The sequence below is a fragment of the Anolis carolinensis genome, chromosome 4, assembly GCF_035594765.1.
Source record: "Anolis carolinensis isolate JA03-04 chromosome 4, rAnoCar3.1.pri, whole genome shotgun sequence".
NCBI classification, from domain to species: domain Eukaryota; kingdom Metazoa; phylum Chordata; class Lepidosauria; order Squamata; family Dactyloidae; genus Anolis; species Anolis carolinensis.
Genome location: NC_085844.1, coordinates 229210838 through 229221404, shown reverse-complemented (window position 1 = coordinate 229221404; position 10567 = coordinate 229210838). Strand labels below are relative to the sequence as shown.

At 38.4% G+C, this 10567-nt stretch overlaps 1 protein-coding gene across 4 annotated transcripts in view; it reads right to left on the bottom strand.

The window, feature by feature from the left end:
• Positions 1–960: 960 nt before the first annotated feature.
• The window catches only part of slc9a8 (solute carrier family 9 member A8), an 82390-nt gene continuing 72783 nt past the window's right edge, over positions 961–10567 (bottom strand). For all 4 annotated transcript variants that reach the window (XM_008110130.3, XM_062978929.1, XM_062978927.1 and 1 more), the window contains 5 exons: positions 8738–8820; positions 5827–5938; positions 5105–5325; positions 2971–3117; positions 961–2421 (listed from right to left, as the gene is read on the bottom strand). In XM_008110130.3, the coding sequence (XP_008108337.1) occupies positions 2314–2421; positions 2971–3117; positions 5105–5325; positions 5827–5938; positions 8738–8820 (671 nt within the window). In that variant the 3' untranslated portion in view covers positions 961–2313. The remainder of the gene's footprint in view (positions 2422–2970; positions 3118–5104; positions 5326–5826; positions 5939–8737; positions 8821–10567) is intronic.

Genomic DNA, 10567 nt, shown 5'->3' with positions numbered 1-10567 from the left:
GCCCTATGTAGAAAGCGGCCAGACTTTTAAGCTGCAAGACCATATACAATGACATTCAATCTGGCCAAAGAAGGATTCCCCTACTAAGGAAGTAGCCAGGCTTCAAAGCAGCTCTTTGATTGAGGGTGCTACTCCAGCTACTCAAAAAAACGGCCAGGCTTTGAGGCTGCAAAGCTATTCACTGCTATTCCACCTGGCCAACAAATGATTCCCATAAGCCACAGCAACGCGTGGCCGGGCAAAGCTAGTTTCATATAAAGGATTTTACTACCCTGTTGGATGTAATGAATGTGAGCATTCATGGATTTGAGCATCCAAACCCTAGCAGATACCAAGGGCACATTGTATTCTTTACCTATTGCTTGGTCCTTGTAGTTTGAAAACATTAAAACTGTGTAGAAAGACCACAGGCTGAGAAAAATAACACATCCCAACAACAAAATATTGGTGTCTTGGCTTTTAGACCTATTCCTGGGGTTGCTTGGGGCATGGATTCAGAAAATTGCATTGGATTGACTGCATCAACTCTAGGTTTTTTGTTTTTTGCTATAGCGTGTCAAAGGACTGGAAAGTTTTATTTTAAATCTGTGCTTGTCTTTTACATTTTGTAGGGGCTTTTGTCCATTTATATTTTCTTTAGGCTTCAAATAAATTAATCTAAACACTATATTATTTGTTATGGGCGAGCAAAGTGAAGAGTGGTGTATGGCATATGTTCTCAAAAACTAGTGCTATTTTTTAAAAAAATAAGCAGGTCAAATATATTCAGGAACAGGTCTTTGAGGCATCAAAATGTGTGTTGGCCAGGGATGACATTCCCCCAGCTGGAACCTCTGTTTTCCTTGTTGATTCGCACAAATGAGCTAACAGAAGTATGATAACCCTACAAGAAGGGTGAGCAACCAGAGAAATACATGCTGACATGTCCAGGACTACACATCTGAAATTATTGACATGCACTTATGTAAAACCACTTTTATTCTTCAGTGATTCGAAGAGTATCAGCACAGTTTGGAGGATATGATAAAACAGAAGGCTGTAATAAATTTCCAGGCTGATTAAAATAGCCAGAAATTTCCAAACATTGTCCATTCTTTCCCATTTTAATTTTGAAATTCCTTCCCCTTTTCCAAACATTTTCCGTCTGTTCCTGGTGCAATCTGAGACTTTTTTTTTAGCTTCCCAGCTTGGATTGTTTTAATCCAGTACAAAATCAGAAAAAAATAGGAACAAGACTTTTTAAAGGAGGTGGAGCAAATGACTCCGTGTTTTCAGTCAGCCTGGATGCACTGTTAGACATGTGATTCTTCTACTTTCTGGACTCTGGCACACAGAAAAAGCATTCACGCTCCATGAATCCCATCATTTCCTTACATGTGCAGATAAGTCCTTCAAACCACTTAAGTAGATATGCCAAATGTCTGAATGAGACAATATCACAGAGGCTTTACTAATCCTGTCGTTAGCATAGATTGCTTTAAAGAAAAGGGATCAGTTTATTTGCCTCTGCTTACAAGGAAGAAACTTCCAAGCTCGTGCCACTTGCTGTTCACTTCAAGCTACAAGAGTTGACTAAAAGCTTGGTCATTCATCACTGTATGCTGTGCAACTTTTCTCAAGTTACCAGGGCAAGGGAGGTGAATTTTCAGCATCGTGGATTTCAAACAATGCTCTGTAGTGCAATTGAAAAATAATATGATTGGGTCAGGCCAGTCCAACCTTATTAAAAAAAAGAGAACAGGTCAATATAATTTGAAATCCCAGAGACTATGAGGCTTTAATTAGGTGCTTTTGTTCAAGCACAATAACAGTCATGTAGCAGTGTTCTTATTTTGCCTCTTGAGTTCATAATATACCAAGACAGCACATTAAAAATGGGCCTCAAATAATAATGTACGTGCTCATTATTCACAGTATTTATCCTCATGACTTCCAAAGCCAGTGTATCAGGAAAAAAAAGAGAGAGAATAAAGTGCACTAAAATTTTCTGAAGCTGTCCTATAGAGTCCCTCTCACATATAATAAATACAGCAGCAATTGTAATCAGTACAAACCCATTTTCTAATTATCCCAATGCAGATGGAGTTTACTGTTCAAGGATTCAGCACAATGTCCAGATAACCCAAAATTTGGCACAAGATACAGTCTTTCCCTTCAAAACATGTTGCAGCTGTTTGTTTGGAATAAATCTCCAGATGGCTAGCTCACCACAATGTATACCAAATGCAGTCTTGAGTACAACCCTGGAGCTCATCTTCATGAATTGTCCTACATTTTCAGTGCCATAAGTATAAGTCCCTGCTCTCTCTCCAGTTACAGTAACTCTTGCTCTTCATCTTCAGATCCAGACGGTCCTTGTCGCACCTCCTCGTACCATTTGTTGGTGAGGCTTTTCATCTGTATGCGACCATGGTGTAAGTCCTAAAACAAAAGAAAAATTACACGCTCATAGACAGACAGCACTTCTATCTTTGCAGAGCAGCCTTAGTTGTGAGGTCTGTACAAATTAAGCAAGGGCAACATGTGAATGCAAGTCAAAGTAGCAAATAATATAAAGCGAGACTATTAAATATATCATGACAATGGCAATATTTAGGACTAAACCAAATTAGTCAGGGGACAAAGCTCCATTGCCAGAAAAATGTCTCTCTACAAAACTCAAGATTACTTGAGATTCATCCATTCTAACTAATGTGAAATCACAATGCTAAAAATGTAAAAGGGTCTTTAAGTGTGTGGAAATGAGGTGTGGATGAGGTGATGCATAGAGAATATCCTTATCTTTAAATCTTTCTTGTACCAAGGGTTGAGCTCTGTACATAGCTTTGCAGAGATGAAGAAAGCTCTTTATACCAGTTTATTAAGCCAAGAAAGAACCTGACAAATGCGACCACTATGGCTTGGGGCTTGAAAGCAGGCTGCAAGTTGAGGTTGCTAACCTGCTGAGGTTATCACATAAACAGAACCCACCTCTTGTGTGAGCCGGCGGGTAAAGAAAGGATTCAAGTATTTGACATCAAGCCACATAAAGCCTTTGAGGTCCTGGCGCTTGATGTAGTGGGCTTCATACTCTTCCTCTGTAAGTTCAGACAAGTGTTCAGATTCAATTGTGTTACCCTGGAAAGATTAGAGAAAGATGGGAAAGAAGTGAGAATGATTATCTAGGTGTAAAATAACTGTTGCCTCAGTAACTCCTTGGTTTTTCCCAAATTCCTTATTTTATATATTAAAGCTAAAAACAACAACAACAACAACAATATCCAATGTAGGAAATCAAAAAACCAGCCAGGGAATGATGCATCAACATAAAGAAGACTATTGCCACTTACTGAATTCATTATGCATTCAGAAATACTTCAGACTTGAATTGCATCTGGTTTGAGGACATCCCTAATATCTCTAGTCCCTTAAATCTAAGATGGATCTTAGTTATACATCTACTATGATCAGGAAGGACAGATTTCTCACCTTTAACTGCGGTTCTTTCATGTCGTCATCATCACACAAATGGTTCTCATACCCGCACAAAGCCAACCACAGAATGTTCCAGAGCTGAGTAGCTTTTGGCAGTAACTCTGCTCCTTTGGGCAACAGTATAAGCACTGCCAAGATCTACTCCCATTCAAAGTCCATCTCTTTGTGTGAGGCACAGAGACCATGAAGAAGAACCAACCTTACTAGAGTCCCTGTTCACGGGCTCTTTCAAATGGCATATAGCTAAATGTGATTATAGAACTCTCTTCAAATGCCTTTCAAACACTGAATGCAGCAGAAATAATGTTAAATCACAGTTCATGTAATTCAAGAGCTGTTGATAACACTAATTATGATTTAGGGCAAGGGTGGGGAACAATTTTCAATCCAAGGTTTCAGAGTTCTCCTGAGTAACATTTCTTTGGTGGGAACAAAATGTCAGTATGTTTTAACATAAAGCCCTTACTGCCAGTAACCAAAATGTTGTACTATCTCTCTTTTAGTAATCTTTTAGAAATTGTGTGTTGGAGGCGAGGGGAGGTGGCAATCCAAAAGTTGGAAAGTGCCAAAATTGGGGACTGAGATAAAGGCCATTTGAATATATCCTGAAGGCTTAAGTGAGATAAGTTTGGCCCAGGGATGTACTGTCTCCTCTCTCCAATTTAAAGAAAAAAAGCTGAGTAATCAATGATAGCACAGCCCAACATAAAACCAATGTTTTTGGTGTCTTGGTTTTTAGGCCTGTTCCTGGGGATACTTAGAGTGCTGATTCAGAAAACTTCATTGGATAGATCAAATCAACTCTAATTTCTTAAGATATGGTTGTCATGGTTTTCTATGGGTGAGCAGACAGAAGGCAACTGGCATATGCCATATGTTCTGTATCTCAAAAGCTAGAGCTGATAGGAAATTAGTGCCATTTTTTGAATCAGCAGGTCAAATATACCCAGAAATGAGACTATCATTTGAGGCACCAAAATGTGTATTGGCCACTGTAGTTTGTAGTTGGGTTAGTTTCCCTAAACAATGCATGAACAAATATCACACTTTGGCTACATAAAGTGTGGCTCTACCTTTTGAATACTTTTTTCAAATTGAGTCATTTTCTCAATACACTTGGCTACCTTTGAAGCCAGCAATACCAGTTTAGGCAAAACCAGGTATTTTGCAGTGTTTCTACTCTGGCAAGAAAGGAAATTTAAATAAGCTGTGGTCTTTCGAAAATTATTTCCACCTTCCTCTGATTCTAGCTATGCATTTCCCCAGATCTGAACTGCCTGCCAATAATTTACAACTGCTGCTTATCAGCAATGTACACCCTGCCCTCTCTGACTCACTGACTCAATAAAATAAAACATATTTTATTATCATCCACTTATATGTGACTCAGCCCATCCAGTGGTACTAAATATGAATTTCAATTGGAATGTTAGTTTACTTAAAGGTGGCTGACTGATAATTAGATTGCATCATGGGCACTTCTTGAATGCTGAAATAGCTCTTTCAGGCACTGCATTAAAGTATGCAGAATCACAATTTTACACTCCCTCCTCAGTCTTAATTCACATATAACCCAAGATGATAGAACTGTATGAAAGATAAGAATCAATCAAGAATAAGGAATGCTTACCATTTTTTCTGTCTTGCTGAGGTTAATATCCTTCTTGTTCTTTCGCCTTGCTTTTGAGTCTTCAATATCAATCAGTCTGATTAAAGGCATAGTTCCTCCACCCAACAACAAGATTGTAAACAATACAATGATGATTGTCGTGGTTCCAATAAGCTGCCGCTTCTCTATTGGTTCTAACCCTAAATGGAGGCTCAACGCATAAGGAATTGCTCCACGTAAGCCTAACAAACAGAAGAAAGAAGCAAAAGTAATGTCTGGTGTCTCTACTAATCAACATGATTTTGATGCCACCCAATCTTATGACATTACTTGTTGCTTTAAGATTAATCCCAACATAAGGTAACACCTTGGTTTCCTGCAGCTCTATTCTCAAAGATGGGCAATAAAAAAACATGGGTGATGCAGAGAATTAAAGGCATGCCAGTGGTGGCCTACAGAATGTATTGCACATATCCGTATATAATTGAGTATAAGCCTACCCGAATATAAGCTGAAGCACCTAATTTTACCACAAAAAACTGGGAAAACTTATTGACTCAAGCATAAATTAAGGGTGAGAAATGCAGCAGCTACTGGCAATTTTCAAAATAAAAATAAGATAACAATAAAATAAAAAGTCCAACCCATAGACACTTCATGGTTGCGCACTCTGATGTGCATCAATGGTACTATATGAAGAAACAAACAAGAATAGAATAGTCTAACAAAATACATCGACTTACCACTAAACCACATGATGAACATCATTTTAGGAGTGATTTTGTGATCACGAAAGAAATTTAGCAGGTAGGAGAGTGGGAAAATATTGACTGCTCTGCCAAAAAGCACAAGCACCTGTCAAAAACAATCAAATTAGCAGCAGGCCTACAAGGGAGTATTGCAAGCATATTACAGAAGTCTAAATAACAAATGGCGTGTGAGGACAGGAATTTGGACACATTGTTATGATCAGCTCCCAAATAGCTGTTCTCTTGCAAAAATTCCAATCACAAGCTTCCTGTCAGTGAAATTAAACTATGCCAGATACAAATTGTTGATACATAATTGAATGTCGCCAGACAGATTTCCACAAATAATAAGTGAACAGAAAGCCAAGGCATTATTTACATGCTAAGGCATCAAAGTTCTATTTGAGTGCCGATCTTGTTATAACAGCCATAAGACTTTTTGCTGTCTGAAAAAAGGGACAAGACTGCCTTTCCCATTGTATGTACAGAAACTGACTAGTCAATGGGGTGGCATGGAAACAGTATAGTAGCCCACATGTGGGCCTGATTTTTGTGGATTTGATTACACTATGCAACACATTTTTTATTCCTGGGTTATAAATGCCATTTTCTAATTGGTTCTATCATGAAAAAGGTTTACTAAACTGCAAAAACCTTTTTTTGCAAGACATCTTGCAGCACACTTTGCTATAGTTTTTCAATGAATATCTCGTAAAATCTCAACTAATTCAACATAGATTGTGGCAGCCACAATAACGAAGTTTCTGGAGTATAACAACTACTTTCAAAGTAAGTACAGAACAATTAAACAGGAAGTAACACCTTCAAATCAGGAACATAATTTTTTAAAGTTTTGTTACATAGTGTTATTTGTGGACTTGATTAAAATGTTTTCTCTAGGAATCTTTAAGTCTTCCACTACAACCCTATGGTCAATTTCTGCTGGGAATCATGCTCAATTACCTAGAGACTTTCATTTGCATTTTTCCATTTTTGCAAGGCTCCTGGGTCTCTAATCCCAAAAACTGTGGCTGCAAATTCAGTGGGTTCAGGACAGGCCATTGGGAATGCACCGCTCTATCCTCCAGTAAAAGAGAGCACTCATTGAGCTCAGACAGGACAAGCCTCCTCACTATCTGCCACTTGAGACACTTCTCTTAGGATCTCTTCACACTGGGGTTTTTATGGCCCATTTTACCTCTTTTGCATGGGGTCTGGCAAACGTCATCAAACGATGCTGGTTTGACCCTCCTCCCATTCCTCCTGATGTTGCAAGATGCTTCCTCCTCCATGACGGAGAGGAAAGTGTGTTTTAGGTAGTTCCAACCGAGCTATCTGATTTTTTTTTTTTTTGCCCTTTCCTCCATATGATTGCCAGCGAAATGGTATGGCCCCAGGAGCAATGTGAAGAGGTCCTTAATATGCTAAACATTAAGAAAATTTTGCCCATGGAAGGTATCTAGATGCAACTTTCAACTAACAGTTACAACTAAATATCCCTCCAGCTTCCATCTCATAGTAATCTTCCAATGCATACTATTATATTTACACTATCTACTAAAGGGGAGATTAATAATCTTTTTTCCTACTTTTTAAACCACTTCTGACAGTGAAATGGTGCTTAAATAATGCTAATTGATTGCTGTAACTTCAGTCTTCAAGATGATTATTTGAGTGAAAAGCCCTGGTGAAGATTATCGTTTTAGTTGTTCAACAATATGTTCTATTCTGAGAGGAACAAGTGTAAAGGTCTCATGGGAGTCAAATGGTCAAAGACATTCTCACTTTAATTGAAAAGTGGAAATTATTTGGTTCCCTGAATGTTTCAGATTTCATTTATCAGAGGACTCAGTCGATATGGGTGGTGATTATGGTTATGGAAGTACAGCAGTCTCTCTACATTTGTGGGAGTTAGGGGTGCAGGACAGTTGCAAAAGTGGAAAAAAGAATATGGCAAAAGAACTGTTATTTACTTTTACCTGAGAAAACAGGAATCTCCATAGTCCCCCTGGAGACAAAATTCACGACTAATCAAAGCCGCAAAATTAAACCTGCAAATGTGAAGGACCAATCAACTACAACACTCCTGAAGAACCAATGGTTACTTAGTCCTGCTTGCTTTCCTAACATGAGGGAGCAAGAGAAGTGGGACATATTCATCAGAATACATTAGGTCAGAGTTTGCAAAGAGGCGTGATCAATGGTGCAAACAGAAATGCCGACTTAGATGGGCTTTGGCTTAATCATGCATTAGAAACTCTTAAGGTCCCAATGAGGACTAAATATTTTGGCCCCTTCTTTTTAATCCTAGTGGTAAAAAGACAAATTCAAAATGCTTAAAAATACAAAGCTGCCTCATACTATTAGACTACGGATCCATTTAAAGTAGCACTACATACGTTTGTGGAAGTTATTTTGGAATTAGAGGTACTGGAGTTCAAACCCAGGACTTTCTGCATGTCAAGCATGTCCTGCTATTGACCTAAATTTTAATGCATTCACATTTGTAAAATCTCATACAAATTGCACTGGATTGTTATGAAGTACAAAGTGCAACACAGCGTGCTTGCAAAGAGCAGTTATTCCAGTTTCCACCACAGTTTGTCTTATGAATAAATATCCTGTAGGCAAAATCAGTTCTGACTAGAAATGGTCCTAGCCTTTTAACCTTAAAATAAACAGCTATATAAACACTGTGTTTGCCCTGAGGACACTCCCTGATGGCTTCACTGGGTAGTGAAATGTGTCAGGCTCAAGGAGTAGCCATTCTCTCCAAGTCTCTGCCAGAAAAATCTTGATTTGACTTATAATGGGCTCTGGCTTGTCATATATAATATAGGTTGATCTTGACAGAAGGGGGTTGCAAGCAAGAAGGGAATGGGCATTAATATCCACTAATACTTACTATGCACCAAATAACAAAGGATGCTTCAAATTTGTGAGGAAAACTAAAAATCGACAACCCGAGAAATGCAAAAACACATGTTTCTGAAAGAGAGAAGACACAAGTAAGTACTCAAGCGATACTATGCTGAACAATTCAAAACCATATACACAACTTTTGTTAGTTTATGAATTTTGGACTCATTTGCAAAATGAAATAACTCTGGGATTTTTCTTCCATTAAAAGAAATGCTTCATATATGCAGCTGTATAAACAAGCAAGGAAATGGAATGGTCTCACTCAATCTTTCTCCAAGTAGAACTAGGAGATGGCTCTTATAACATTCTGGATGTCTACCTATTCCTCTCATGTCTCTATCCAGTTATCTCGTCTCAATGATGCAACACTGGTGTGTCTATATATTTTATTTTGATCTCTGAGTGGCGTTTTTCATTTCCTGCATTTCCCTTTCTCGGCTATAAAAGAGAAAGTGAAAGCTGGGGGACTGTTTTTTTTTTAGTTGTCTGCCATAATATTTTAGCCATCCATCTTGTTTACTGAAACTAAATAGAGGGGGACAAGAAAAGGGCCCCATAGCAAATTACACATATTGTACTGTATCTCCAGCATCCAAAAGGATGAAAGGCAATTTATTGGGTATTTTAATAATTAGAAAATATATTTAGGATGCACCTTCACATAAATGTTTTTGAACTCATTGAACAGATTTGATAGGCATGTCAGAAAACCACACATACAGGCCTCTACATACTTTCAGCTCTCAAATGACATGTGCAGAACAAAATAGACCTACAAAGCTGAATTCTGATAGTAGACAGGCCACTTCTTGATAGATATCACATTCATTTTGGGTACAGTAAGCAGCAAACAGACTGGGTCTGGAAGACTATAGGACCAAATTATTGAAAAAGATGTTCCACTCTGCTTTATATAAATTTCACAGTATGCAAATTAGATTTACAGTCCACCAATAAGCTCCAACCTTCTAGTTCTGGATTTTATCAGGAAATTCTAGAGTTAATAGGATCCGGCTATTCCATTCTATTGATTTGTATTCAGATGTACATCTCACTGAAGCTAAGAGTCCTCATTCCCAGTAAGTATATATAGGTTAGCAGCATTGATCAAGTGAAGTAATTATAAGCTGCTAAGTTGCTCAGATTTAAAGTCTATCAAGAAGACTTTGCAAGATGATACGAGCTAACTAGAAGCTTATGATTCCTCAAACTAACTGGAACTAAGCCAACCAAGTTGAATAGGAAAGACAAAGAACATTAGCAAAAAATGTTTTCTGAAGTATTGTTATATGAAGAATCCTAGGGATTTCCTTTACACATATAATTAGGAATCCCACTGGAGCACTGCAGCACACCAAAATACTTGGGAGTTACTCTGGACCGTGCTCTGACTTACAAGAAGCCCTGCTTGTATATCAAACAAAAAGGTGGGTGCTTGAAATAATACCATACTAAAGCTGACTGGCACAACCTGGGGATCACAACCAGACACAGTGAAGACATCTGCTTTTGCGCTTTGCTACTCTGCTCCTCAATACACATGCCCAGTATAGAAGACATATCACCACGTTAAAACAGTGGATGTGGCACTTAATGAGACATGCTACATTATTACAGGATGTCTACGCCCAACACTGCTGAAGAAATTATACTGTTTAGCCGGTATTGCACCACCTGACATCCGTCGGGAAATAGCAGCCTGCAATGAAAGGACCAAGGCATTGACATTTCCGGCCCATCCTCTGTTCAGATATCAGCCACCAAGCCAACACCTTAAATCAAGAAATAGCTTCCTAAGATCTACAAAGATACT